Source organism: Triticum aestivum, chromosome 4D (genome assembly GCF_018294505.1).
Source record: "Triticum aestivum cultivar Chinese Spring chromosome 4D, IWGSC CS RefSeq v2.1, whole genome shotgun sequence".
NCBI lineage: Eukaryota > Viridiplantae > Streptophyta > Magnoliopsida > Poales > Poaceae > Triticum > Triticum aestivum.
In genome coordinates this window covers 443,121,023-443,148,660 of record NC_057805.1, presented here as the reverse complement: position 1 = coordinate 443,148,660, position 27,638 = coordinate 443,121,023, and the positions used below count along the sequence as shown (strand labels likewise).

General features: G+C 45.8%; 3 protein-coding genes and 1 non-coding gene across 7 annotated transcripts; 2 read left to right on the top strand and 2 right to left on the bottom strand.

Moving 5' to 3' along the window:
- The first annotated feature begins 11,435 nt into the window (after positions 1–11,435).
- LOC123098474 (YTH domain-containing protein ECT4) lies at positions 11,436–16,081 on the top strand. Of its 4 annotated transcripts, none has more exons than XM_044520462.1 (9): positions 11,436–11,807; positions 12,168–12,259; positions 12,370–12,490; positions 12,582–12,655; positions 13,070–13,615; positions 13,975–14,634; positions 14,726–14,938; positions 15,037–15,183; positions 15,284–16,081. In XM_044520462.1, the coding sequence occupies exons 1-9, from the start codon at positions 11,705–11,707 to the stop codon at positions 15,608–15,610; spliced, it is 2,283 nt and encodes a 760-aa protein (XP_044376397.1). In that variant the 5' UTR covers positions 11,436–11,704; the 3' UTR covers positions 15,611–16,081. The 4 variants fall into 4 exon arrangements, with proteins under 4 accessions (XP_044376397.1, XP_044376396.1, XP_044376395.1 ...); XM_044520461.1 differs by having other exon boundaries at positions 11,437–11,807; positions 12,373–12,490; positions 12,567–12,655; XM_044520460.1 differs by having other exon boundaries at positions 11,437–11,807; positions 12,567–12,655.
- A 2,923-nt stretch (positions 16,082–19,004) lies between these two features.
- Positions 19,005–19,088, bottom strand: TRNAL-CAA (transfer RNA leucine (anticodon CAA)). Its single transcript has one exon. It is a non-coding gene; the product is annotated as a tRNA-Leu (tRNA).
- A 456-nt stretch (positions 19,089–19,544) lies between these two features.
- LOC123098473 (photosynthetic NDH subunit of subcomplex B 2, chloroplastic) lies at positions 19,545–20,989 on the top strand. Its single transcript, XM_044520459.1, has 2 exons — positions 19,545–20,552; positions 20,635–20,989. The coding sequence occupies exons 1-2, from the start codon at positions 19,656–19,658 to the stop codon at positions 20,827–20,829; spliced, it is 1,092 nt and encodes a 363-aa protein (XP_044376394.1). The 5' UTR covers positions 19,545–19,655; the 3' UTR covers positions 20,830–20,989.
- On the bottom strand, positions 20,900–25,155 carry LOC123098471 (DEAD-box ATP-dependent RNA helicase 38). The gene is made up of 7 exons (XM_044520458.1): positions 24,784–25,155; positions 24,405–24,698; positions 24,025–24,252; positions 23,181–23,246; positions 22,033–22,434; positions 21,852–21,963; positions 20,900–21,348 (listed from the first exon to the last, which is right to left on the bottom strand). Exons 1-7 carry the CDS (start codon positions 25,054–25,056, stop codon positions 21,197–21,199), a joined length of 1,527 nt encoding a protein of 508 aa, XP_044376393.1. The 5' UTR covers positions 25,057–25,155; the 3' UTR covers positions 20,900–21,196.
- Positions 25,156–27,638: the final 2,483 nt, after the last annotated feature.

The window sequence follows — 27,638 nt, the reverse complement described above, 5'->3', positions numbered from 1 at the left end:
GCCGCGCGCCCCCTCCCCCTCTAGTCCGAATTGGACAAGGAGGGGGGAGGGCGGCGCCCCCCTTTCCTTCATCTCTCCCTCCTCCTTCCCCCTTCTCCTACTCCAACTAGGAAGGGACGGAGTCCTACTCCCGGTGGGAGTAGGACTCCTCCTGGCGCGCCTCCTCCTGGTCGGCCGCCTCTCCCCCCTTGCTCCTTTATATACGGGGGCAGGGGGCCACCCCATAGACACAACAATTGATCATTGATCTCTTAGCCGTGTGCGATGCCCCCCTCCACCATAGTCCACCTCGATAATATCGCAGCGGTGCTTAGGCGAAGCCCTGCGTCGGTAGAACATCATCATCGTCACCATGCCGTCGTGCTGATGGAACTCTCCCTCAAAGCTCGGCTAGATCGGAGTTCGAGGGACGTCATCGAGCTGAACATGTGCTGAACTCGGAGGTGTCGTACGTTCGGTACTTGATCGGTCGGATCGTGAAGACGTACGACTACATCAACCGCGTTGTGTAACACTTCCGCTTTCAGTCTACGAGGGTACATGGACAACACTCTCCCCTCTCGTTGCTATGCATCACCATGATCCTGTGTGTGCGTAGGAAATTTTTTGAACTTACTACGTTCCCCAACAGTGGCATCCGAGCCAGGTTTTATGTGTTGATGTTATTTGCACGAGTAGAACACAAGTGAGTTGTGGGCGATACAAGTCATACTGCTTACGAGCATGTCATACTTTGGTTCAGCGGTATTGTTGGATGAAGCGGCCCGGACCGACATTACGCGTACGCTTACGCGAGACTGGTTCTACCGACGTGCTTTGCGCACAGGTGGCTGGCGGGTGTCAGTTTCTCCAACTTTAGTTAAACCGAGTGTGGCTACGTCCGGTCCTTGAGAAGGTTAAAAAAGCACTAACTTGACAAACTATCGTGTGGTTTTGATGCGTAGGTAAGAATGGTTCTTGCTCAGCCCGTAGCAGCCACGTAAAACTTGCAACAACAAAGTAGAGGACGTCTAACTTGTTTTTGCAGGGCTTGTTGTGATGTGATATGGTCAAGGCATGATGCTATATTTTATTGTATGAGATGATCATGTTTTGTAACCGAGTTATCGGCAACTGGCAGGAGCCATATGGTTGTCGCTTTATTGTATGCAATGCAAATGCCCTGTAATGCTTTACTTTATCACTAAGCGGTAGCGATAGTCGTAGAAGCATAAGTTGGCGAGACGACAACGATGCTACGATGGAGATCAAGGTGTCACGCCGGTGACGATGTTGATCATGACGGTGCTTCGGAGATGGAGATCACAAGCACAAGATGATGATGGCCATATCATATCACTTATATTGATTGCATGTGATGTTTATCTTTTATGCATCTTATCTTGCTTTGATTGACGGTAGCATTATAAGATGATCTCTCACTAAATTATCAAGGTATAAGTGTTCTCCCTGAGTATGCACCGTTGTGAAAGTTCTTCGTGCTGAGACACCACGTGATGATCGGGTGTGATAGGCTCTACGTTCAAATACAATGGGTGCAAAACAGTTGCACACGCGGAATACTCAGGTTAAACTTGATGAGCCTAGCATATGCAGATATGGCCTCGGAACACTAAGACCGAAAGGTCGAGCGTGAATCATATAGTAGATATGATCAACATAGTGATGTTCACCATTGAAACTACTCCATCTCACGTGATGATCGGACATGGTTTAGTTGATTTGGATCACGTGATCACTTAGAGGATTAGAGGGATGTCTATCTATGTAGGAGTTCTTAAGTAATATGATTAATTGAACTTAAATTTATCATGAACTTAGTACCTGATAGTATTTTGCTTGTCTATGTTGATTGTAGATAGATGGCCCATGTTGTTGTTCTGTTGAATTTTAATGCGTTCCTTGAGAAAGCAAAGTTGAAAGATGATGGTAGCAATTACAAGGACTGGGTCCGTAACTTGAGGATTATCCTCATTGTTGCACAGAAGAATTACGTCCCGGAAGCACCGCTAGGTGCCAGACCTGCTGCAGGAGCAACACCAGATGTTATGAGTGTCTGGCAGAGCAAAGCTGATGACTACTCGATAGTTCAGCGTGCCATGCTTTACGGCTTCGAACCGGGACTTCAACGACATTTTGAACGTCATGGAGCATATGAGATGTTCCAGGAGTTGAAGTTAATATTTCAAGCAAATGCCCGGATTGAGAGATATGAAGTCTCCAATAAGTTCTACAGCTGTAAGATGGAGGAGAATAGTTCTGTCAGTGAGCATATACTCAGAATGTCTGGGTATAAAAATCACTTGATTCAACTGGGAGTTAATCTTCCGGATGATAGCGTCATTGACAGAATTCTTCAATCACTGCCACCAAGCTACAAGAGCTTCGTGATGAACTATAACATGCAAGGGATGGATAAGACGATTCCCGAGCTCTTCGCAATGCTAAAAGCTGCGGAGGTAGAAATCAAGAAGGAGCATCAAGTGTTGATGGTCAACAAGACCACCAGTTTCAAGAAAAAGGGCAAAGGGAAGAAGAAGGGGAACTTCAAGAAGAACAGCAAACAAGTTGCTGCTCAGGAGAAGAAACCCAAGTCTGGACCTAAGCCTGAGACTGAGTGCTTCTACTGCAAACAGACTGGTCACTGGAAGCGGAACTGCCCCAAGTATTTGGCGGATCAGAAGGATGGAAAGGTGAACAAAGGTATATGTGATATACATGTCATTGATGTGTACCTTACTAATGCTCGCAGTAACACATGGGTATTTGATACTGGTTCTGTTGCTAATATTTGCAACTCGAAACAGGGACTACGGATTAAGCGAAGATTGGCTAAGGACGAGGTGACGATGCACGTGGGAAATGGTTCCAAAGTCGCTGTGATCGCGGTCGGCACACTACCTCTACATCTACCTTCAGGATTAGTTTTAGACCTGAATAATTGTTATTTGGTGCCAGCGTTGAGCATGAACATTATATCTGGATCTTGTTTGATGCGAGACGGTTATTCATTTAAATCAGAGAATAATGGTTGTTCTATTTATATGAGTAATATCTTTTATGGTCATGCATCCTTGAAGAGTGGTCCATTTTTGTTGAATCTCGATAGTAGTGATACACATATTCATAATATTGAAGCCAAAAGATGCAGAGTTGATAATGATAGTGCAACTTATTTGTGGCACTGCCGTTTAGGTCATATTGGTGTAAAGCGCATGAAGAATCTTCATACTGATGGACTTTTAGAACCACTTGATTATGAATCACTTGGTACTTGCGAACCGTGCCTCATGGGCAAGATGACTAAAACGCCGTTCTCCGGAACTATGGAGCGAGCAACAGATTTGTTGGAAATCATACATACAGATGTATGTGGTCCAATGAATGTTGAGGCTCGCGACAGGTATCGTTATTTTCTCACCTTCACAGATGATTTAAGCAAATATGGGTATATCTACTTAATGAAACATAAGTCTGAAACATTTGAAAAGTTCAAAGAATTTCAGAGTGAAGTTGAAAATCATCGTAACAAGAAAATAAAGTTTCTATGATCTGATCGTGGAGGAGAATATTTGAGTTACGAGTTTGGTCTTCATTTGAAATAATGTGGAATAGTTTCGCAACTCATGCCACCCGGAACACCACAGCGTAATGGTGTGTCCGAACGTCGTAATCGTACTTTACTAGATATGGTGCGATCTATGATGTCTCTTACTGATTTACCACTATCATTTTAGGGTTATGCTTTAGAGACGGCTGCATTCACGTTAAATAGGGCACCATCGAAATCCGTTGAGACGACGCCTTATGAACTGTGGTTTGGCAAGAAACCAAAGTTGTCATTTCTTAAAGTTTGGGGCTGCGATGCTTATGTGAAAAAGCTTCAACCTGATAAGCTCGAACCCAAATCGGAGAAATGTGTCTTCATAGGATACCCAAAGGAAACTGTTGGGTACACCTTCTATCACAGATCTGAAGGCAATAATTTTGTTGCTAAATTTGGATCCTTTCTAGAGAAGGAGTTTCTCTCGAAAGAAGTGAGTGGGAGGAAAGTAGAACTTGATGAGGTAACTGTACCTGCTCCCTTATTGGAAAGTAGTTCATCACAGAAACCGGTTCATGTGACACCTACACCAATTAGTGAGGAAGTTAATGATGATGATCATGAAACTTCAGATCAAGTTGTTACTGAACCTCATAGGTCAACCAGAGTAAGATCCGCACCAGAGTGGTACGGTAATCATGTTCTAGAGGTTATGTTACTAGACCATGACGAACCTACAAACTATGAAGAAGCGATGGTGAGCCCAGATTCCGCAAAATGGCTTGAGGCCATGAAATCTGAGATGGGATCCATGTATGAGAACAAAGTGTGGTCTTTGGTTGACTTGCCCACTGATCGGCAAGCCATTGAGAATAAATGGATCTTCAAGAAGAAGACTGACGCTGACGGTAATGTTACTGTCTATAAAGCTCGACTTGTTGCAAAAGGTTTTCGACAAGTTCAAGGGGTTGACTACGATGAGACCTTCTCACCCGTAGCGATGCTTAAGTCTGTCCGAATCATGTTAGCAATTGCCGCATTTCATGATTATGAAATTTGGCAAATGGATGTCAAAACTGCATTCCTGAATGGATTTCTAGAAGAAGAGTTGTATATGATGCAACCGGAAGGTTTTGTCAATCCAAAGGGAGCTAACAAAGTGTGCAAGCTCCAGCGATCCATTGATGGACTGGTGCAAGCCTCTCGGAGTTGGAATAAACGCTTTGATAGTGTGATCAAAGCATTTGGTTTTATACAGACTTTTGGAGAAGCCTGTATTTACAAGAAAGTGAGTGGGAGCTTTGTAGCATTTCTGATATTATATGTGGATGACATATTACTGATTGGAAATGATATAGAATTTCTGGATAGCATAAAGGGATACTTGAATAAGAGTTTTTCAATAAAGGACCTCAATGAAGTTGCTTACATATTGGGCATCAAGATCTATAGAGATAGATCAAGACACTTAATTGGACTTTCACAAAGCACATACCTTGACAAAGTTTTGAAGAAGTTCAAAATGGATCAAGCAAAGAAAGGGTTCTTGCCTGTATTACAAGGTGTGAAGTTGAGTAAGACTCAATGCCCGACCACTGCAGAAGATAGAGAGAAGATGAAAGATGTTCCCTATGCTTCAGCCATAGGCTCTATCATGTATGCAATGCTGTGTACCAGACCTGATGTGTGCCTTGCTATAAGTTTAGCAGGGAGGTACCAAAGTAATCTAGGAGTGGATCACTGGACAGCGGTCAAGAACATCCTGAAATACCTGAAAAGGACTAAGGATATGTTTCTTGTTTATGGAGGTGACAAAGAGCTAGTCGTAAATGGTTACGTCGATGCGAGCTTTGACGCTGATCCGGACGATTCTAAATCGCAAACCGGATATGTGTTTACATTGAACGGTGGAGCTGTCAGTTGGTGCAGTTCTAAACAAAGCGTTGTGGCGGGATCTACGTCTGAAGCGGAGTACATAGCTGCTTCGGAAGCAACAAATGAAGGAGTCTGGATGAAGGAGTTCATATCCGATCTAGGTGTCATACCTAATGCATCGGGTCCAATGAAAATCTTTTGTGACAATACTAGTGCAATTGTCTTGGCAAAGGAATCCAGATTTCACAAGAGAACCAAGCACATCAAGAGACGCTTCAACTCCATCCGGGATCTAGTCCAGGTGGGAGACAAAGAAATTTGCAAGATACATACGGATCTGAATGTTGCAGGCCCATTGACTAAGCCTCTTCCATGAGCAAAACATGATCAGCACCAAGGCTCCATGGGTGTTAGAATCATTACTGTGTAATCTAGATTATTGACTCTAGTGCAAGTGGGAGACTGAAGGAAATATGCCCTAGAGGCAATAATAAAGTTATTATTTATTTTCTTATATCATGATAAATGTTTATTATTCATGCTAGAATTGTATTAACCGGAAACATAATACTTGTGTGAATACATAGACAAACAGAGTGTCACTAGTATGCCTCTACTTGACTAGCTCGTTGATCAAAGATGGTTATATTTCCTAGCCATTGACATGAGTTGTCATTCGATTAATGGGATCACATCATTAGGAGAATGATGTGATTGACTTGACCCATTCCGTTAGCTTAGCACTCGATCGTTTGGTATTCTGCTATTGCTTTCTTCATGACTTATACATGTTCCTATGACTATGAGATTATGCAACTCCCGTTTATCGGAGGAACACTTTGTGTGCTACCGAACGTCACAACATAATTGGGTGATTATAAAGGTGCTCTACAGGTGTCTCCGAAGGTACTTGTTGGGTCACCAACGTATCTATAATTTATGAAGTATTCATGCTGTTATATTATCATTCTGGGATGTTTTACAATCATTTTATAGCAACTTTATATCATTTTTTGGGACTAACCTATTGACCCAGTGCCCAGTGCCCAGTGCCAGTTGTTGTTTTTTGCTTGTTTTTACATCGCATGAAATCAATATCAAATGGAGTCCAAACACCGCAAAACTTTTTGTGGATTTTTGATGGACCACAAGACATCCAATGGGCCAGAGCAGCACCTGGGGGGGTGCCCCGAGGGGGCACAACCCACCAGGGCGCGCATGGGGGCCCAGGTGCGCTCAGGTGGGTTGTGCCCACCTCGGTGGCCTCCCGTACCGCCTCTTCTCCCTATAAATATTAAATAGTCAAATATTCCAAAAACCCTCGGGGTAACCCTAGATCAGAAGTTCCGCCACTGCAAGACTCTGTAGCCACGAGAAACCAATCGGGAGCCCGTTCCGGCACCCTGCCGGAGGGGAGGGGCGAATCATCACCGGTGGCCATCTTCATCATCCCGGCGGCCACCATGATGAGGAGGGAGTAGTCCACCCTCGGGGCTGAGGGTTTGTACCAGTAGCTATGTTTTTAGTCTCTCTCTCTCTCTCTCTCTCTCCGCTCTCTCTCTCTCGTGTTCTTGAGATGTCACGATCTTGATGTATCGCGGGCTTTGTTAATATAGTTGGATCATATGGTGTTTTCCCCTCTCTATCTTGTTGTGATGAATTGAGTTTTCCCTTTGAGATTTTGTTTTATCGTATTGAATACTTTTATGGATTTGAGAGCACTTGATATATGTCTTGCATATGAATACCCGTGGTGACAATGGGGTATTATTTTTATTCACTTGATATATGTTTTGGCACTCAACTTGCGGATTCCCGAGGTGACATTGGGGTAATCTACGCATAGGGGTTGATGCACATTCTTGTCTTTGTTTCTCCGATAGAAATCTTGGGGCACTCTTTGAGATTCTTTGTGTTGGATTGAGTATTATGAATATGAAATTATTTGGTGTTATTTTAGTACGAACTCTTGGATAGATCGATCGGAAAGAATAGCTTCGAGGTGGTTTTGTACCCTACAAACAATTTCTTCTTATGTTCTCTGCTAGATAGGAACTTTGGAGTGATTCTTCATCGCACTTTGACGGATGGTTATATGATCCAATTATATTAGCATTGTTGAGAGGTTACACTAGCGAAATTATGGACCCTAGGCCTCATTTTCAAGCATTGCAATATCGTCTGTGCTCCGTTTTATCAATTGCTACCTTGATGTTTTTTATTGTTCCTATTATAAAAATCAATATCTACTATCATTACTACCCTTGTATCACCATCTCTTCGCCAAACTAGTGCACCTATACAAATTACCATTGTATTTGGTGTACCGGGGACACACGGACTTTTTATTATTTGGTTGCAGGGTTGTTTGAGAGAGACCATCTTCATCCTACGCCTCGCACGGATTGATAAACCTTAGGTCATCCACTTGAGGGAAATTTTCTAGTGTCCTACAAAACTCTGTGCTTCGAGGCCCAACACGAGCTACAAGAACAAGTTGTGTAGTAGGCATCAGTATTTCCCTCGGTTTGAGAACCAAGGTATCAATCTAGTAGGAGACAATGAACAAGTCACCGAATACCTGCACAGACAATCAACCACCTGCACCCAACGCGATAAAGCGGTTGTCAACCCTTCACGGTTACTTACAAAAGTGAGATCTGATAGAGATAGATAAACAGTAAAGTAAATATTTTTGGTATTTTTGCTTTATGGATCGGAAAGTAAAAGATTGCAAAGGAAGTAAATCGGAAACTAAAATTGTAGATCGAAAACTTATATGATGGAAAATAGACCCGGGGGCCATAGGTTTCACTAGAGGCTTCTCTCAAGATAGAGAATATTACGGTGGGTGAACAAATTACTGCCGAGCAATTGATAGAAAAGCGCGAAGTTATGACGATATCTAAGGCAATGATCATGAATATAGGCATCACGCCCGTGTCAAGTAGACCGACTCTTGCCTGCATCTACTACTATTACTCCACACATCGACCGACTCCTGCCTGCATCTAGAGTATTAAGTTCATGAAGAACAGAGTAACACATTAAGTAAGATGACATGATGTAGAGGAATAAACTGAAGCAATATGATGTAAACCCCATTTTTTTATCCTCGATGGCAACAATACAATACGTGCCTTGCTGCCCCTACTATCACTGGGAAAGGACACCGCAAGATTGAACCCAAAGCTAAGCACTTCTCCCATTGCAAGAAAAACCAATCTAGTTGGCCAAACCAAATCGATTGTTCGAAGAGACTTGCAAAGATATCAAATCATGCATATAAGAATCCAGAGAAGATTCAAATAATATTCATAGATAAGTTGATCATAAATCCACAATTCATCGGATCTCGGCAAACACACTTCAAAAAAGTATTACATCGAATAGATCTCCAAGAACATCGAGGAGAACATGGTATTCAGAATAAAAGAGAGAGAAGAAGCTATATAGCTACTAGCTATGGACCCGCAGGTCTGTGGTAAACTACTCACGCTTCATCGGAAGGGCAATGGTGTTGATGTAGGAGCCCTCCGTGATCGAATCCCCCTCCGGCAGGACGCCGAAAAAGGCCCCTAGATGAGATCTCATGGGTACAGAAGGTTGCGACGATGGAAAAGTGTTTTCGTGGCTCTCTCTGTTGGTTTTGGGATATATGAGAATATATAGGCGAAGAAACTAGGTCGGTGGAGTCACGAGGGGCCCAAAAGGGTGGGGGGCGCGCCCTCCGTCCTTGTGGACGCTTTGTGGCTTCTCTGACTTGCACTCTAAGTCCTCTGGATGTCTTCTGGTCCAAGAAAAATCATTGCGAAAGTTTTATTACGTTTGGACTCCGTTTGGTATTCCTTTTCCACGAAACTCTAAAACAAGAAAAAAACAGAAACTGCACTGGGCGCTAGGTTAATAGGTTAGTCCCAAAAATAATATAAAATAGCATATTAATGCATATAAAACATCCAAAACAGATAATATAGTAGCATGGAACAATAAAAAATTATAGATACGTTGGAGACGAATCAACTGGCACCGCACGTAAAGCACTCGCTACATCTGACATTGCTTGTAATGCTTTATCCCAGGAGATGTACTAGTGAGCTGGCACCGCTCGTAAAGCACTCCCCACATTTGACATTACTCATAATGCTTTCTCATAGATAGATGTATCAGTGACCTGGAATCGCACGTAAAACACTCGCTACATTTGACATTACTCGTAATGTTTTCTTCCACATAGATGTATTAGTGAGCTTGTACCTCTTGTAAATCACTCGCTATATTTGACCTTACTTGTAATGCTTCCTTCCAGACAAATATATCAGTGAGCTGGCACCGCTCGTAAATCACTCGCTATATTTAACATTACTCGTAATGCTTTCTCTCATAGATGTATCAGTGAGCTGGCACCACCCGTAAAGCACTCGCTGCATTTGACATTACTCCAAATGCTTTTCACCTAGACAGATGTATCAGTGAGCTGGCACCACTCGTAAAGCACTCGCTATATTTGACATTACTCCGAATGCTTTTCACCTAAACAGATGTATCAGTGAGCTGGCACCGCTCGTAAAGCACTCGTTACATTTGACATTACTCGCCAGACAGATGTATCAGTGAGCTGGCACCGCTCTTAAAGCACTCGCTACATTTGACATTACTCTGAATGCTTTTCACCCAGACAGATGTATCAGTGAGCTGGCACCGCTCGTAAAAGCACTCACTACATTTTGACATTATTCATAATGCTTTCTCCCAGGCAGATGTATCTGTGAGTTGGCACCGCTCGTAAAGCACTCGCTACATCTTGACATTATTCGCAATGCTTTCTCTCAGATAGATATATTAGTGAGTTGGCACCGCTCGTAAAGCACTCGCTACATTTGACATTACTCTGATGCTTTCTCCCAGACAAAGGTATCAGTGAGTTGGCACCGCTCGTAAAGCACTCGCTACATTTTGACATTATTCGTAATGCTCTCCTAGACAGATGTATCAGCGAGCTGGCAAAGCACCCGCTACATTTTGACATAATTTGCAATGTTTTCTCCCAGACAGATGTATCAGTGAGTTGGCATTGCTCGTAAAGCACTTGCTACATTTTGACATGAGTCGCAATGCTTTCTCCCAGACAGATGTATCAATGAGCTGGCACCGCTTGTAAAGCACTTGCTACAATTGACATTACTCACAATACTTTCTCCCAGACCGATGTACCAATGAGTTGGCATCGCTCATAAAAACACTCACTATATTTGACATTATCCGTAATGCTTTCTCCCAGACAGATGTATTAGTGAGCTGGCAACCCACACGCTACTTCTTTATTTCACCGGCGTGCTTTTCACGTATGGCGTTATTAGCAGAGCATCGTCGTTTATCGTGAACAGCTGCATCGTGAGTTAGCACCATCACGAGAACGACGCTCGCTCTGAGAGCTGCGATGGCAACATCGTTATAATATATTACCATGTAAATTTAGATAGAAGATAGAAATTAGGCATATTCTTTCTTAAGCCATAAAATATGATAGAAGATAGAAATTAGGCTTCCTAAAATAATAGAAACTAGGCATATTCTTTTTTAAGCCATGAAATAATGATCGAAAGCCTAGCGGGTCTTCATTACATACAATAGAAAGGGCTAACCGACGGTGACTAATAAAACCTACAACGGGCAATCGCCTCTAAACCCACCAAGCTAAGAAAAGCATCAAAAAGGAAGAGCAAGTAATCATCAATTCACCCTCTCACGTCGTCACATAAATAAGCCAGAGATAAAAGAGAGAAAACAACTAAAAAAAGAGGAATTCTGAAAAAGAGAGGAAAAAACACAGTAAAGAAAAGTCCCAAGTTGCAATTGGTAGCGGACAAATAAAATAGAGGAAAAGGAGGAGACGTGGAGGAGGAGGAGGTGAGCCGTGGTCGTCCGCGCTTCCTCCCTCCCTCCCACCAGCCCCCGCCCCCGCCCCGCCACCTATATCATCCCCGGCCCCTAACCCTAAACCCCCCTCTTTTCCCCTCGCAGCTCGCCACTGTACCACTAGTACCACCACTACCCCCCTGGCCTGCTGCTGCAGCTGCTAGTCTCCCCTGGTGGCGGCTCGCCTCCCTCCCTCCCTCCTATCCCCACCGCCCGCCTCCCTCCCTCCCTCTACCCCAAGCTCGGGCCTTGCTAGCTAGCTATCCGCCGTAGAGAGAGAGGAGAGGGAAGGAGGCCCCGGCGCTCCGGTTGGTTCCGTCGGATCTCGCCTCCAGGTCACCCGTCTGCTGGGATCTCGCCCGCCCCATGGCCGTCGTCGCGCCGACCCCCGCCCCGGCCGCCGCGCCGGCGCCCGCCGCCGCGGCTGCTGCTCCAGCCCCCGCCCCCGCCCCCGCCCCTGCCGCGGATCGTATCCTTTACTTGCTGCCTTTGCTTTCTGACAAGGTTTTGTGGTTGGCTTGTCGATTCGGCCGGGCACGCTTCGCGGTGACTGTGCCGCGGCGGCGGCTGGCCGGCCGGCCGGCCCCATCTGCCCTGTGCGCCTGTCCGTCCTTGCGGCCGCGCTTGCTTGACTTATCCAGATCGATGCGTTTTTACTGTAGTCCGGATTCGTACGCTGGCTGTGAACTGCACAGGTCCAAAAGAAGCAATTTTTTTAATTAAGTAGCGTAGGATTGCTCCTGTTTGCTTGGTGAGATTTAGTCTTCAAGGTTTGGGATCTATTTTTACACCATGTGACTCCTTAATTCGACGATTTTGATCCGCAAAGAAGCCACAGATCTGTTGCAGAAGATGTCGCTGGAATCGCAGCCTCAGCCCAAGGCGGCGGCAGATGGAACCGAGCTTGCCGGTGCCACCAAGGTATGGATAGAACAGTAAAGATTCCTTATTCTTCTCCAATTTGTGCAAGTTCATGGCTTTGCTCCAGGTGATATGTGATTCTGATATGTCTCGTGTTGCTGTTGACTCAGCAGGGGCCTGTGGCCAGCCAGCCGCTCAGCGTGTCGATCCCGCAGGACCGGTCCATCACGCCGGTGGTTCAAGATTTTACGGATCCCAACATGTTCTATCTGCCAGCATATTACTATGGAGGTGAGGGACCGGCGATCTGTTCTCTGTTAATTTAGCTTGCTGCTTCTTTTCAGTCTACTTACTTTCAAGCTAACAGAATTGGGTCTTCCAGGTTACGACGGAACCATGAGCGAGTGGGATGAATATACTAGATATGTAAATCAAGATGGAGTGGAGGTTACCCCAGTAAGTTATCCCAGAGGGGGTATTATCTTTTAGCTTTCATGTCTTGTTGCTTATCTGGATTTGCACCATGAGTCATATTCCTAGTACATAAAGGTTCAGGAATTTTGCTATTATTGTCTACTGGAGCTATCATGTCAAGTCTGTGTTGATATATGTAATGAGTGGAATGCTATCCAGCCATTCTTTTAGTATGGTTTGTTCCTTTGATGGGATTTTCTGCTTCTTATTATGGTCTGTGCAGAATTTCCTCCCAATTGTTATTCAAAAGTATTGTTTGTGCTGTTTGTTTGCCACTAATAATATCTTGTATTGAGAATGTCAACATCTTGTATCTCATTTTGTTGTTCCTACATATTTGTGTTACTTCCAAGGACATCAGAATTAACTATGCTAATTGTTCTTTGAATTTCACAGGCAGTATATGGAGATATTTATGGATATGGGTATGCTCCTTATGGCGCCTACTCTCCAGCTAGTTCCCCAGTCCCAACAGTTGATGGTCAGATGTTTGCTGCACAACATTACCAGTATCCAGCTTATTATCAGCCTCCTACCCCGATTTCTTCTACAACTCAAGGTGACCAGCAGCATTCAGCCAATGCTGATAATAAGCCAGCAGCTAAGGCAGATGCTGCCAAAACAACCACAAATGTTGTTCCTAATGGTACTGCTCAGAGTAACAGCGGAACTGCTCCCCTTGGGTCAAGCTACCAGAATTCATCACTGACCCCTGATGGAACCTATAGGGCACCCTTGATAGGTGGAGTCCCTTCTACTGGTTACGTGGACTCAACCTATGGGTATGACACCACAGGGGCACACTATGCTTGGTATGATGGTTCTGCCTATACCAATGCACAGCAAAGACCAACTACAGCTAATTACACGCCGTCTTCAGCGTATAATAGCAATGGCTCTTCTGCAAGGTATCAGACCAAGAGCCCCACACCGCAGCAGACGGTGAGTACAGAGAAATCGTGTTAATATTTCTATTAATTGTGGATCAAAGGCATTTAGTTGTCACTGTTTTCTGCTCATGCATGTTTCCTGACACGCTAAGGCACTACACTGCTTCATAGTAACAGTAGCATGGGGATGTATATAATTTTCCTTGCAATGAAGTTATAAGCTACAGTATTTGTTAGGATGCGATCTCAATAAACTTTGATATTAATTTTCTTCTTCTGAAACATAGTGGGGGTTCTTGCATAGAAGGCACATTTGATTGTTTTGACCTGTTTATGAAGTTTTACCTTGATTATGCTGTATATAATTTGCATACTGAAGTATATGTTCTCTGTATATTGTTATGTATGCAGGGCAACAGGAGACCAACGACTACAACAGGGTCAGCTACTCCTACATACCCAAACAGGATGTACTCGAGCACCCAGTCTTACAACCAGTACGGAAATTCGGTCAAAACTGGTCTTATGTATGGAAACACTGGCTACGGAAGCACTGGCTACGGAAGCACTGGCTATGGAAGCAGCGGCTATGGCGGCAGTGGCTACGGAAGCAATGGCTATGATTCCAGGTTATATGGTCGGTGGGGTGTTTCTATGGATAGCAGATACAACAGGCCCAGAGGCCGTGGCAACGGATATTATGGTTTTGGCAATGAGAGTCAGGATGGAACAATTGAGCTCAACAGAGGTCCTAGGTCTGGTCGTTTCAAGAACCAGAAAGCATTTGGCCATACTGTTACTATCGCTGTGAAAGGGCAGACCCTCCCTTCAAGTGAAAACAAGAATGCTAGTGACGTACCTGATAAGGCACAGTTCAACCTAGAGGATTTCCCTGTCCAGTATGATGATGCAAAGTTTTTTGTCATCAAATCATACAGCGAGGATGATATCCATAAGAGTATAAAATACAATGTGTGGGCAAGTACCACCAATGGAAACAAGAAGCTTGATGCTGCCTATCAAGAAGCTCAGGCAAAGGGCTCTAGCTGCCCTATATTCTTGTTTTTCTCGGTAAGGACGATCTCCACACTTGCTCCTGCTTTAGGAATGTTGAGTTTGATTTCCTTGGGTTAATTGGATCTCCTTTCTTACAAACTTTCAGGTTAATACAAGTGGACAGTTTGTTGGTGTTGCTGAAATGACTGGTCCTGTTGATTTTGAAAAAACTCTAGAGTACTGGCAACAAGACAAGTGGAATGGTTCATTCTCTGTCAAGTGGCACATCGTCAAGGATGTTCCCAACAACATTCTCAAGCACATCGTCCTTGAGAACAACGAGGGCAAGCCGGTCACAAACAGCCGTGACACACAGGATGTAAGTGTTGATGAATGTTTGTTTTTGTTTGGTTCTCTGACTTCCCAGTTAGGCTGTACCTTAATTGCTCTGTTTACTCCTTTTTGTCGACAATTCAGATCAACCTTGAGCAAGGTATCCAGATGCTCAAGATATTCAAAGAGCATGTCAGCAAGACCTCTATCCTGGAAGACTTTGCCTTCTATGAGAACCGCCAAAAGTTGATGCAGGAGAAGAGAATAAAACAACAGCAGATCCAAAAGCAGGTACATATGGCTCTAGCGAATCGTCATTTCTCATTACTGCCCTCTACTGTTCTGTTCTTGTTGTAGCAACTCTGAATTGATTGTCTAACCATGTATGTAGGTGTGGGACAGCAGGGCTCCGAACCCTGTTGCTGGAGAGAAACAACAGGAAGTCGCCAACGGGAAGCCAAAGGTATCTGTACCGAACGGTGTCAGTGGAGAGAAACAGCAGGATGCTGTCAATGGGAAGCCAAAGTCGCCTGTAGCGAATGGTGTTAACGGGGATGCGAAGGTTCCGGCAGAGAAAGCCGCTGCCACCGCTGCTCCTCCAGCCGTTACCTACGCGGCGAAGGTGGCCCAAACAGCAGCGGCCGAGAAGAAGCCTGCGGCGACCGAGAAGAAGCCTGTCGTTGCCAACGGTGCTGTCAAGACCGGTGTAGCTGCTTGATCGCATACCCGATCCTCCCAGCTAGCCATGAAGAACAAACGGACGGTGCTGGCGAACCAGGCGAGACATGCGGGGTCCCAAGGTACTGATCACCAAAGGTGGCTGCTGGAAAGCGGGTCGGATAGTTAGGTTTCCCTAGCTCTCTCCTTTTTCTTCTTCTGTCGTCGTCGTATTATCGTCATCCCTATTTCAGTTTGCTTAGCTCTAAAGACTCCTCCTATAGTGGTATCATCGGAATCGCCAGAAAAAGAGAAAAGAGAACCTGTGGCAAGACAAAGGTAGTGTCGTACCCGGTGGCATGGTGCGGTTGTGTCGCGTCTGTTTTCGGTCGGTATTTGGTGGTGTTTGAGTAAGTACTATGTGTTTGTGTCGAGTGTTGGGTGAGTGGATCTGAAAGTGGGTTCTAGATTGGAGCTGTTTTCGCGTCTTATTAAGATTATATTACAACAGAAATCTTGCTTTGGTTTCGTATCTGCTGATGCGGAGGCCTCCGTTTTTGGGTGCTCCACTCCACTAGATGGATGATGATAGATGGTGCGAAGCTGACCGGGCAAAGGCAAGTTTGGCAAAGGTGTGGCTTCTTTTGGAGGCCGTTGCATCTGTGCTTTGCTTGTGGTTCCGTTTGGGGAAGAAAAGCGGTGGTGTGCTTGGTTGAGTGCTGTGTTGCTCACTGCTTGTCCACTTGACATGCTTCAGAATTTCGATGCCTGTTTTTGGTTGCTTGGTGAGTGGTATGTGAATAAATGTCCTTGTCAGTGGGTCACTGGTTTGTATCCTAGAGAGGTGTCAAGCTCAGCTTAAAAAGAATTTGGAACGATCGCTAGCTGCTGTGTCATGGTGGTGTCACTACTTGTCAACACTACTCCATGGTTCAGGCTTTTGGTTTTCCAGGGAAATTGGGATCTTTGTTTCAATTCCTTGACTAACATGCACCTTGTTTTACATGGTTGTAACAAGTGTAGGGGTATATACCTTCCTTCCCTCTTGTTTTGACCTCTTCGAAAATCTGAAGCTTGGTTGGAGAGGCTACCCATTGCATCCAAAACATGAAGTAACGAAAGTTATACATCACTAGACACATAGTACTAGTAGCTAGCTAACAATGGTTTGTTATTTGTTTAGAGCTTGCCGGATTAAGACTGACGGTAGGTAACTTTCAGCGGCGGGAGAACATAGCACGTATACTATAGAACGTATCGCCAATACGAAGCTACGAGGAAGTTTGTGGCAAATATGTACACCAGCACAAAATGCACGAAGCTCGGCGGGAGGAGGTTCTTCGGCGGCGACCGCGTCGGCTTCCTCGACGTCGCCGCCAGCGGGCTCGCGCACTGGCTGGGGGTGTTCGAGGAGATGGCCGGGGTGACGCTGCTCGCCGAGGACGAGCACCCGGCGCTGTGCCGGTGGGCGGGGGAGTACGTCGCGGACGAGGCCGTGCGGGGAAGGACAAGTACGTGTCCATCGCCAAGGCAATTGGCGCACAAGTAGACACGATCATGCTGCTCTGCTCTGGTGATCCCTTCATGAATTTGTTACTTGGAAAGTTGGAACTTATTTGGAGGCCGGCCGGATCGTTGGCAGGCAAATATGGATTCGTTAAGGTGGCCTCTCGTTTTTTTTCTTAGAAATTTCGCACACCATTAAACATACGTCAAATTACAACACGGAATCATGAAAACCACGGGAGAAAAAGAGAGAGGACGCATGTCCAGAAATATTTGCTAGAAAACTCCATTGAAGCAGATTTCTACAAAGACCATCCTCGCCACTTGCGGCCTTCGAAGACAAAGAAGCAACACCGCCCATGAGGGCTTTGTGAGTCGAAGAAGAGGATTGTCGTCGGCAAGTCCATTTTCGTTCTGGCCCGTCAACTGGGGATCATCCCTTGCTACTCGAAATGCAGGTCCGTTGCATGCCGTTGATGTCGTCGAGACAAAACACCGGAACCGCCACCCACGAGCCTCGAACCTTGTTCTTTTTTCTTTTGAGAGAAGACCATCATGACTAGCTTTATTGATTAATCAGTAGAGATACATCATCTACGAGCTTGCTCACCAGATAATCTGGAGGCTCATCGGTCCAACTAGAAGAAACTTTATTGGAATAACTAAACCTAGCTAGCACATGCGCCACTTGATTTGCTGATCGAAAATAATATTTAAACTTGACCTTCCCAATCAAGGTAGAGATGTCCACACATTCCGTGAATATCGCTACCGCCAACGTCCCACCAAGTACTCTGACCTTTACCTTCCCCCAAACAAAGAGGACACCGCATGAGGTGAGATCTGACATGCACACAACAAACACCATTAGATCCATCGCACCAAGGAAACGATGGAATAAGGTTCCCGCAGATCCCTCGATTTCACCACCGAGGATGTCGTCGAGATGGGATTGAGCTTGGGAAATTTTATTCCAAATGCCGGCATCACCGTCATCCATGCACCTTCGTGGAACACACTAAACCTAACCCTACCTACAACGGAGGCAGAGAGCCGGGGTTCCCTCACCCATCCATCGTCGGAGCGGTGATTGGGGCAAGAGAACCCACGACCTCGCCGGCAGAGCGCACGAGGAGTTGGTCGCCTCCCTGATAGTTTTTTTCCTGGATGAGAGGGATTCGTGGTTGAATCAACGGTAAAATTTTATCTGCACTTGTTTGCCAATCAGGCTCCGCGCGGTGCGGTGGGGTAACATCTACTCCCTCCTAGCAAAAACATCTTACATTTTGGGACGGAGGAAGTAGAATGCATGGAAGAGGGATGTTCAGATAAATTGCTGGCGGGGCTACTTTAGGGTAAATTTTGAAGCTAAATGAGAAGTTGAAAAGGAGCGAACGAGATTTTTTTTTTGTTGTTGAAATGGAAACACTCGTATTCCATCTAGGGCACGGCAAAAATGCTGGTTACAACACGGGTTACATCGACAGGGAAACTATCAACCCACAAGCACGCTTCACCATCAGCTGATACTGGACCCATGGCGGCCAGCACATGCGTTGGCTTGTTACAGCTACGTCCAACATGTACAATCTCAGTCTGAATGAACTTGGTACTGGATTTAAACTTGATGCCACGGAAGAGATCACCCGCAAAAAGGAAAAGCGCCCGGCCAACTCCAAGCTGATCAGCCACGGGAGAGGGCCAAGGCCTACGCATGGAGGGCGTCAGTCAGACCATTCGCTGAACATGGCTCCGGACAGTATTGGAATGCGTCAGTTTCCAGCCGTTTCTCACCGTGGTTGCCCCGATTACGTTCAGTCCACCATTGCCAAAGTAGGTATTGTCTGTCAGCAGTTTCTTCTCTTCTGCCAGCCGTAGGATAGCCTGAAGAATCTCGCAAAAGATAAATTATTGTCAGGAAATTAAGCAAGGAAAAAAGCAAAAATTATTGTCAGAAGTGGGGTTTGAACCCACGCCCTCGTTAGAGGACCAGAACTTGAGTCTGGCGCCTTAGACCACTCGGCCATCCTGACTTGTACGTACGGTTCGGTTTTAATGCCTTAATGTAGTCATAGCTACAACATCATGATATTGTATACAGTCCATCACTTTACATATACTTGTCTTTTGTCGTTGTTGTTGCGAAAGTGTACATATACTTGTAGAACTCCCATTTGAGATCCGTTCCTACAAGTAAATTCCTATCAACGCGAACATTCATGAATTTAGCATCGGCCTCAGAGTTCCTCTGAATAAAAATTGAAACATACTACTCTCTCGGTTCCAAAATAGATGACCCAATTTTATATTAAAGTTAGTACAAAGTTGGGTCATCTATTTTGGAAGTTTCTGAATTGCGAAAACAAAGATCATTTTCTTTTCTGCATGCTCATTCCGGTATCAAGCTGTTGCTAGGCAGGCTCGCAGTCGCAGCAGAGCAAGGAGAGGACACGGACAAGGAGCGAGCGCGAAACCACCTATCCTCAAGCCGGTGGATATGAGGCTGCAGTCAGTGACACCCAATCGGCCTCGACTCTCAAGGGGAAGGCCAGCACCTTCCCCTTCTCCGCTAGCTATCACTCACTCCAGCGCTAGCTCCGATGATGGCCGCCTCCTCCTTCCTCCCGCTCCACCTCCCGGCCTCCCCCAGGCCGGCCACCGTGGCCGCGAGGGCAGCCTCGGGCGTCGCGTCGACGGTGCCCGCCGCTACGCAGACGTCGCAGCTGGAGGAGACCTTCGGCCGGAAGGGCCTCCGGTTCGGGACGGACGCCACGGGCGCGCCCACGGCGGAGCTGAGCGTGCGCAACGGCAGCTCGCTGCAGCTGCGGCTCAACGACGGGCTGGTCACGTCGTACCGGCCCAAGGTGTCCTGGGAGGGCGGGGACGGCTGCCGGGAGCTGCTGCACACCGTGGCCGGCGCCGGCGCGGTCAAGGGCGGCGTCGGGCTCGTGCTCAACGAGGCCTCCTCCTCGTCGTCCGGCGGCGCGTCACTCCTCGGCGCGTCCGAGTGGTCCGTGGCGGACGTGGACTCGGACTCATACGACGCCGTGCAGGTGGAGCTCGGGTGCAGCGCCAAGGGGGCCAAGCTGGAGGTGTCGTACGTGGTGACGCTGTACCCGCTGAGCATGGCGACGGCGGTGATCGTCAAGAACAACGGGGCCAAGCCGGTGGAGCTGACGGGCGCCGTGCTGAGCCACATCAAGTTCGACAAGCGGCGGGGCACGGCCGTGGAGGGGCTCCGCGGCTGCCCCTACTGCTCCCACCCGCCGCCGGCGTCCGGGTTCGCGCTGCTCACCCCCGCCGAGGCCATGAAGCGGGAGGAGTCCGGGTGGTTCGGCGGCGGCGGGGAGGAGCCCCGGCAGGGCGCCTGGACCGTGGAGGAGAACCTCTACACCATCCTCAAGAAGAAGGTGAGCAGGGTGTACGCGGCGCCGCCCGAGGAGAGGAAGAAGCGCATCTACAGCACCGCGCCGTCCAAGTTCACCACCATCGACCAGGTTCGTTCGTCTCTTGGCTTGGGATGCATCATCCATTCGCATTGCTCACTGATGATATATGGCTTGTGATTTGCTTGGACAGTCTAGCGGGCTGGGGTTCAGGCTGGTGAGGATGGGGTTCGAGGACATGTACCTGAGCAGCCCGGGAGGATTGTACGAGAAGTTCGGCAACGACTACTTCCTCTGCACCGGGCCGGCGTCCATCCTCGTGCCCGTCGTCGTCGGCCCCGGCAAGGAGTGGAGGGGCGCTCAGGTCATCGAGCACGACAACTTGTAACACTTCCTTTTTCTTGCGTGCCAACAGAGTTAGAGAGGAAATCAATCATGTACATTCTTACACATGGGGATGAATCTTGTAACTGCCCACTGCGATCAATCTGTACACATGCGTAGTAGTACAAGTATAACATACAAATGAATTCTCAAACGAAATTACATGGGCGTGTGTGAAGAGGACTTGAAAACCTCAAACGAACGAGCAATAAAAATGGACTCTCCCTCATAGAATTCATCGCATCAGCTCAACATAATCCACACAACTCCAGACACAAGCATCTGGTACAAAAGAAAGAACCCAAGTGCTGGTGACAACATAATCAAATAAGCGCGCAATTTGCCGCCACCTATTTCTGCCAGTAAACAGTTTACTCAAGTAAACCCGCATCCTTAAGAGCAGTCTCAAAATTGTCCTCGCTTTTCCAGTTGGGGACCTCAGGCACTTTGTGCTGGAAGTAGTCCTCGATCTTTGTCATCACAACTTCATCAGTTTGACCACATAGCAGGTTGAACACAGCTCCTGTCACCACCAAAATTTCAGTTAGGCCACAAGATAAGCAACTCTACTCAACAGCGATTAACTCATAAACTGGTATATAACACAACTTATTATGTGTCCAACTGATAAATCATGAAAACTATCCAAGAAAATCAATTGAAAATCTCCAGAAATAGGAAATCACAACCTCTGAAGAAAAAAAATGAAAATGAGCAAACAAACGTGACATCTATAATCAACAAACAATGGTCACATCAGTTCTATCATATAGGAAGCTAAAAATCCTATTGCCAAATCCTACTCGCAGAAGACTGGTTCTGCTGACAAGTTCATCCTTAGGCTAGAACAAACAGGCATTACGATTGACTAAATGTAGCGTGTTTGCTTATCGATGGTTAACAGGTTCAATCTGTCATTATCCCAAGCCATTTAATTCCTATTAACACCGCGACTGTCTGGCACGGTGTTGACCAATATGCTACAGTGGTGTATGTACATAATAGACTGATAAGACATAAATTTACCTTTTCGGCCAAAGCGCCCAGCTCTGCCAATTCTGTGCAGGTACACCTCATAATCAGGTTCATCTCTCGTATTATACTTGATTGGCATGTCGTAGTTGATGACCAGGTTAACCTTTCAAAGGAAGAATGTTAGAAGGAAAATTTTAACTGGTGTGTCAAAATAGCACGGCGCGCATAGTACCTGTGCTTGGTCAAAACCTCGAGCAAGAACATCAGTTGATATAAGAACCTTGGTGTACCCATCTTTGAATTCCTGAATTACTTTTTCCCTCTCTGCTTGGTCAAGGGATCCTTGAATTGAGGAGCACACATAGTCCTCTTTTGTCAAAGCATTATGTACATTCTTAGTACTATTTCTTGTTCTCACAAAGATGATAACCTGTCCAACCTTTTGCCCAAACTCAAAGATCTTGTCCCTTATAACCTCTATTTTGGCCGCCTCATCAGGGACTCGGACTTTATATTGCTTTACTTTTTCCAAAGTAAGATCTTCCTTCTTCACAAATATTTGGTTTCCGTCCTTAATGGCCTTTGTAACAAACTCCTTCACTTTCTCATTGAAGGTCGCAGAGAAGAGAAGCACCTGGCATAAATAGAATTAAAATAAGTAAAAAAAGGAACCATATGGAAACAGAAACAATCACATCTAACCAAGAATTTAGCAATTATATAGCCAAGGCTAGTTGAATGGCACAGCCATGGGATTACACCGACAGGTACAAGCATTACAAAAGATTATCCACCACATGGACAAGGCTATTTGAGGACTGAAAGTATATCAACGCCATCAATGAAAAAACTTGGAAAAACTAAGGCAATAACACCAGCAGATTGGCTTTAAGATTACGATAATAGGAATGCCTGAATGTGCAATTAACCAATTACATAGAACACACCACAGTATAGGGTTCTTTCTAGTCCTAAAACTATCATCTTCAAAGATGCCCCATACATGAAATATGCAGTCTTCCAAAAATAAAGAAAATGAATACCACAATCCAGAAAACTTGGAAATTGGATACAACCCACTGCATAAAGAAAATTACCCTTTTCCAAAGCCTCTACCTACCATTAGCAATTGATAAGAAATTCAAGAAGCAGCACATGAGCACATACAGAGCATAGGAACCATTAGCAATTGATAAGAAGTTCAAGAAGCAGCACATGAGCACATACAAAGCATAGGAATAGGTTATCTCCCTTGATAACCTACCAAGTCCCAACATTCAAAATATACTCGCATCTGATTTTGACATGTAACCAAGGTGCAAGCTGTTGTGTGTGATTCTACTGTCACAGTCAAAAGTAGTCAATTACTAAAAAAGTTACCTGGCAACCGCCAGCACTATTTTGTATATCCTTCATGATCCTTAAAGAATCAGTCTTAAAGCCCTCCTGCAAGAAGCATTCAACAGGATAAGAAACCGTACTCATTAAATCATAAAAGCAACTAGTTTACATGAGCCCGCTACGTCGTGGACAGAAGTTCATCAGCAGACAAGGTAAGGAATTTTGAGCGCACCAAATTTTGGTTCTAGTTATAAGAATATTTCTACTGTTGGGACTCCATACTAATTTATGTCCTTGGAAAACAAATGCCTTTTTTTCTGTTATTTTTATCCACTCAGACCAAACAGATACCAAGAGCTTTCGGCCATCACACCTAAAATAACACAACTGCACCATGATGACACCCCTTAATGCCACTAGGATATCAGGAGTAAAAACTTCACTGGCTGCATTCTTTCATACTCAGATTCATTGACTCAATACTAGGCTGATGGTCATTTGATTTCAGTTAAGCCACAAGAAAGTTACCTACCCAAGAGGAAGCAGGTTAGTCGCAAGCCTAGCAAATAAGCGCCACTGCTTTGCTTCTTGAGGATAGTTACCGACGTACATCTGACGGCTATAAAGGGAAAGGTCTATGAGACATGATCTCAAAATACCCTCATCGTTTGCTGCTAAGAACCATCTGTTCTATACTCGAATGAATATTACTGTCAATGCCATTATCATTTGCAGCTGAGAAATAACTCCTATAATGAGTATGAACCTTGTTATCCTTCTCGCTTCACTGTTAGCATGCGTGTAAACTAACAGTAAGTAGTCCGGAAAACACTGGGTGTATCAACGGCACAAAGAGATCGATGACAAGATAACTAAATTGTACCTCGGCAAGCATATGGTCTGCCTCGTCGAACACAAGAATCTTGATCTCCCTAGTGGCAAGCTTCTTATGGGTAATCCACTTGGTGAGCGTCCCAGAAGTGCCAATCACCACCTGATCGGTCACCGGAGCCATTTTGCTGATGGGCATATAATCTTTCTGAGCCGGCGGGGTTGCACAGGCACAGGTAATGCCGGTAAACTTGCCCATCCTCATGAGCACAGATTTATTCTGCACAGACCAACCAATCAGAATCAGTACATTATTATACAGGGTATAAAACTAGCAGAATCAAGCTCCCCACTGCAGTTTGTTATATCCAATAACCAGATGAGAGCAGAGCATATCAGAGCGTGGGAGTGTAGAGGATCAAGTCAAGAGACCTGCTGCGCGAGCTCCCTGGTGGGGCAGATGCAGATGGCCTGGGGCATCTTGCGGTTGGGGTCGACGCGGCTGAGCATGCCGAGGACGAAGCAGGTGGTCTTGCCGGAGCCGTTGTGCGCCTGCGCGACGAGGTCCCTGTAGGGCGGCGTGAGGATCATGGGGAGCGTGATGGCCTGGATCTTGCTGGGGCGGCTGAACCCCATCTCGTCGTGCAGCCCCTTGAGCAGCTCGGGGGTGAGCTTCACGTCCTCGAAGGTCGTGGCCGACTCGTACACCGTGCCGCCCGAGGTCACCTGGAGAAGCAAAGCACCGAATCAGCCGGCCGACATCGAGGCCACCGGACAGCGGCGGCGGCGGGGAGCGGAGGAGAGCGCGTACGGCTTGGATTTGGGAGTCGTCGGAGTCGTCGAGCAGGGGCGGGCCCTCGGCGCCGCCGTCGTCGTCCGGCACGGAGAGCGAGAGCGCCTCGATCTGCTTCGCCTGCGCCTCCACCACCGGCTCGATGGGGGCGGAGGAGGAGGAGCAGGAGGAGGCGGCGGCGGCGGCGAGCTCGGCCTCCGCCTCCGCCTTGGCCTTGGCCTCCTCCTCCTCCTCGACGTCGGCCCAGGACTTCTTCTCCGGATCGGGCTTGGCGGCGCCGGCGTGGGCCATCGGAGCAGATCGAGAAGGATCGATGGCGATGAGAGCTGCTTCAGCTAGAGTCGGTTCGCGTTTTTCCGGGCTGCTCCCGATTTGGGAGGGGATTATATTGCGCTGCGTGAGGTGTTCTTTTAGCTTAGCATGTAAGCGGAGCGCTGCTTAAGATTTACGCGCACGCGGTCTCAGGCGGTTAATGCCGAGCACCCCCGAGCGTCAAATAGTAAAGGTCCACGCCTACGGGGCGCCCACAGCCCAATAACCTTAGTTTTTCCATTCTTTCAGAATTTGTATTTTAAATTTTTTTGTTTATTTTTTTGTTAAAACAATGGAACAAAACCGCAAATAGACAGAAATGTTAAAAGTCCGACATCAGATTTTTAGCGCTAAAAATGGTTGCCATGCGAAAACAGATAAAATTGTCATGCTTGTGTATAATAATTTGCCATGTTCTACGGTGAACATTGCCGTGCAACGTAAAAAATCAACAGAAAAATTGTCATGCCGCAACAATTAATTGCTATGCGTTCAATCGGGGTGTCAAATTTTAACCCTAAAAACCTGATGTCAAATTTATATTGAAACCCCAGATAAAATCGTCAATATGCATTTTGCCGGCAATTTGATACAACAATATTAATCCTCGTTTCACGGACGAGAGTGCCTTAGCCCGCAACTCTCGAGTTGGATTTTCGACCGAACATGAACACAAGTTCACATCGGTTGGTCTTTTAGATGTTGTAACACAGAAATAACCAAATCCTGAGTCGGCCAAGGTACAATTGTTTCGCAATCCGTAGGAGTGGCCTATAAACTATCACGGACTAGTTTTTGCGTGTCTCTAAAGAATAGGTTTTGTGGCCACTGATAGCCATATATCTCAACGTGAGGTTTCCCATGGTTTCTCTAATACGTTTTTGATTCCTACTCTATCATGTGTGCACACACTAAGGGGATGGCTTGCGCGTATAACTAGGAGTGTGTGATCTAAATTTCGTTGCATTCCATTCTCCGGTGCTGGCGGTGGCACAATTCTCTTCCGTGACGAGTCATGAGGGTCTAGAGAGGCGTGCATCAATGATCTCCTGCAAACGTATGGGCCCCAATGAGAAAGGACTTTTATGATCTCATGTGTAAAAAGTTGTAGATGTGGCAAAGTAAGAAGTCAACTAGTCAAGTGTATGCTCATTGCTGGAGTTCAAATGAGCAATCCTTCCATGTTAAGCACGTTATGGTCATATAAATGTGGCCCAGAGTCCAGTGAAGGAGATCGGATTTAGGACTTTAGAGGATAATATGTCCATGATTTGGAGCTTCTGCTTAGTGTATTGGAAGAAGGTGACAAAGGGAGGTCCATCGCTCTTTCAAAGTGATGGCATGATAATCGAACCATATGATGGTCTATCGGCCCTGAAGTTGATTGATCAGAATCATATCACTATTTTGGATCCAAATTGCAAGCTCTCCACGTGTATGATCAAAGGCCCTATTAACTAACCTAGCTAGAATAATTGGTTCGATCATCTATGTTGAAACTGAACACCATGGGTGGAAATTCCCAAAGAATTTTTGTGAGGATTCATTTTAGGAAGCTAGGAGAGTTGTATGATCTCAAGACTAGGCCAACGGTAAATCTACAAAATCCAATAGAAAAACCCAGGCTTCTACAAGGCATGTGGTATCATGGTTCACAAATTTGAGGAATGTGGTACCGGGGAGTTTGAGGAAAAAGATCTCATGTGGGTGTCTACCTTAAGGCTATGCGAGGCACATGGCATGGTCATATCATCTCCAGTGGAAGAGGAAGAGGGGCCGACCATCCAGGTAGACAAAGAGGCAGGCGCACTGATGGTGGTCGTCGGAAGGGGATGTGGTGAGCATTTTGACAAAAGAACCAACCTCAACATAATGAGAAGCCCCGGGAGAAGGAAGGCAGTGAGTTGGCAGATAACGCGCCGAGCCTAGTTAAATATCAACGAACATCATCATGACAGATGGTAAGAGGAATGCAAATCATATGTTGGCACTTGAGGAAAGCACACCATTGAGTCAAAAACACACACTAAAGAAGCCCACCTATACCCCGCCAGTTGGGGATGTAGGTAACATGGTGATCAAGGATATTGTTGTAGAGAAGAAAATTGACCCTAGAAGTGAGAGTGACGAAGAGTTTAATAAGAGATCTAGGAAGTAAGGGGGGCTCACATTCAACAAAAATACCATCATTAGTAGCATCTTTCAAGGACTACTTGCTATGAAAATTTTGGATTGGAATTGTCGAGGACTTAGTAAAGCCCCAACAATTCGTGCATGCTTCTAGATATCCGGCGGCACAATGAAAATTTTCTTATGCTTTTGATGAATTAGATATAGTTTTCTAGTTTGTTTTTGGTAGTACGAAATGCAGCGATAACGGCGGTACATGCACAATGCAAAGACAATAGATCTTATGCATCACTCTCTCTATGTGATTTTATTAGGCAACCTTATATTTTTGTCAAACTTTGACCGTACATTTGATTTAGACAATATAAGTGGTATATCATAAAAATATATTGTTAGATTCATTCGAAAGAAGATGCCAATGGTCATTTTTG

Bases quoted from the DNA above. Each gene is read 5' to 3' on its own strand.
- LOC123098474 (XM_044520460.1), top strand. From the start codon at position 11,705: ATGGCCGTCGTCGCGCCGACCCCCGCCCCGGCCGCCGCGCCGGCGCCC. The intron at 12,260-12,369 runs GTATGGATAGAA...CTGTTGACTCAG, and splicing joins AGCTTGCCGGTGCCACCAAG to CAGGGGCCTGTGGCCAGCCA. The intron at 12,656-13,069 runs GTAAGTTATCCC...TGAATTTCACAG, and splicing joins ATGGAGTGGAGGTTACCCCA to GCAGTATATGGAGATATTTA.
- LOC123098471 (XM_044520458.1), bottom strand. From the start codon at position 25,056: ATGGCCCACGCCGGCGCCGCCAAGCCCGATCCGGAGAAGAAGTCCTGG. The intron at 23,247-24,024 runs GTACAATTTAGT...TGCTTCTTGCAG, and splicing joins CAGACCATATGCTTGCCGAG to GAGGGCTTTAAGACTGATTC. The intron at 22,435-23,180 runs GTAACTTTTTTA...TATTTATGCCAG, and splicing joins ATAGTGCTGGCGGTTGCCAG to GTGCTTCTCTTCTCTGCGAC.
- LOC123098473 (XM_044520459.1), top strand. From the start codon at position 19,656: ATGATGGCCGCCTCCTCCTTCCTCCCGCTCCACCTCCCGGCCTCCCCC. The intron at 20,553-20,634 runs GTTCGTTCGTCT...TTGCTTGGACAG, and splicing joins AGTTCACCACCATCGACCAG to TCTAGCGGGCTGGGGTTCAG.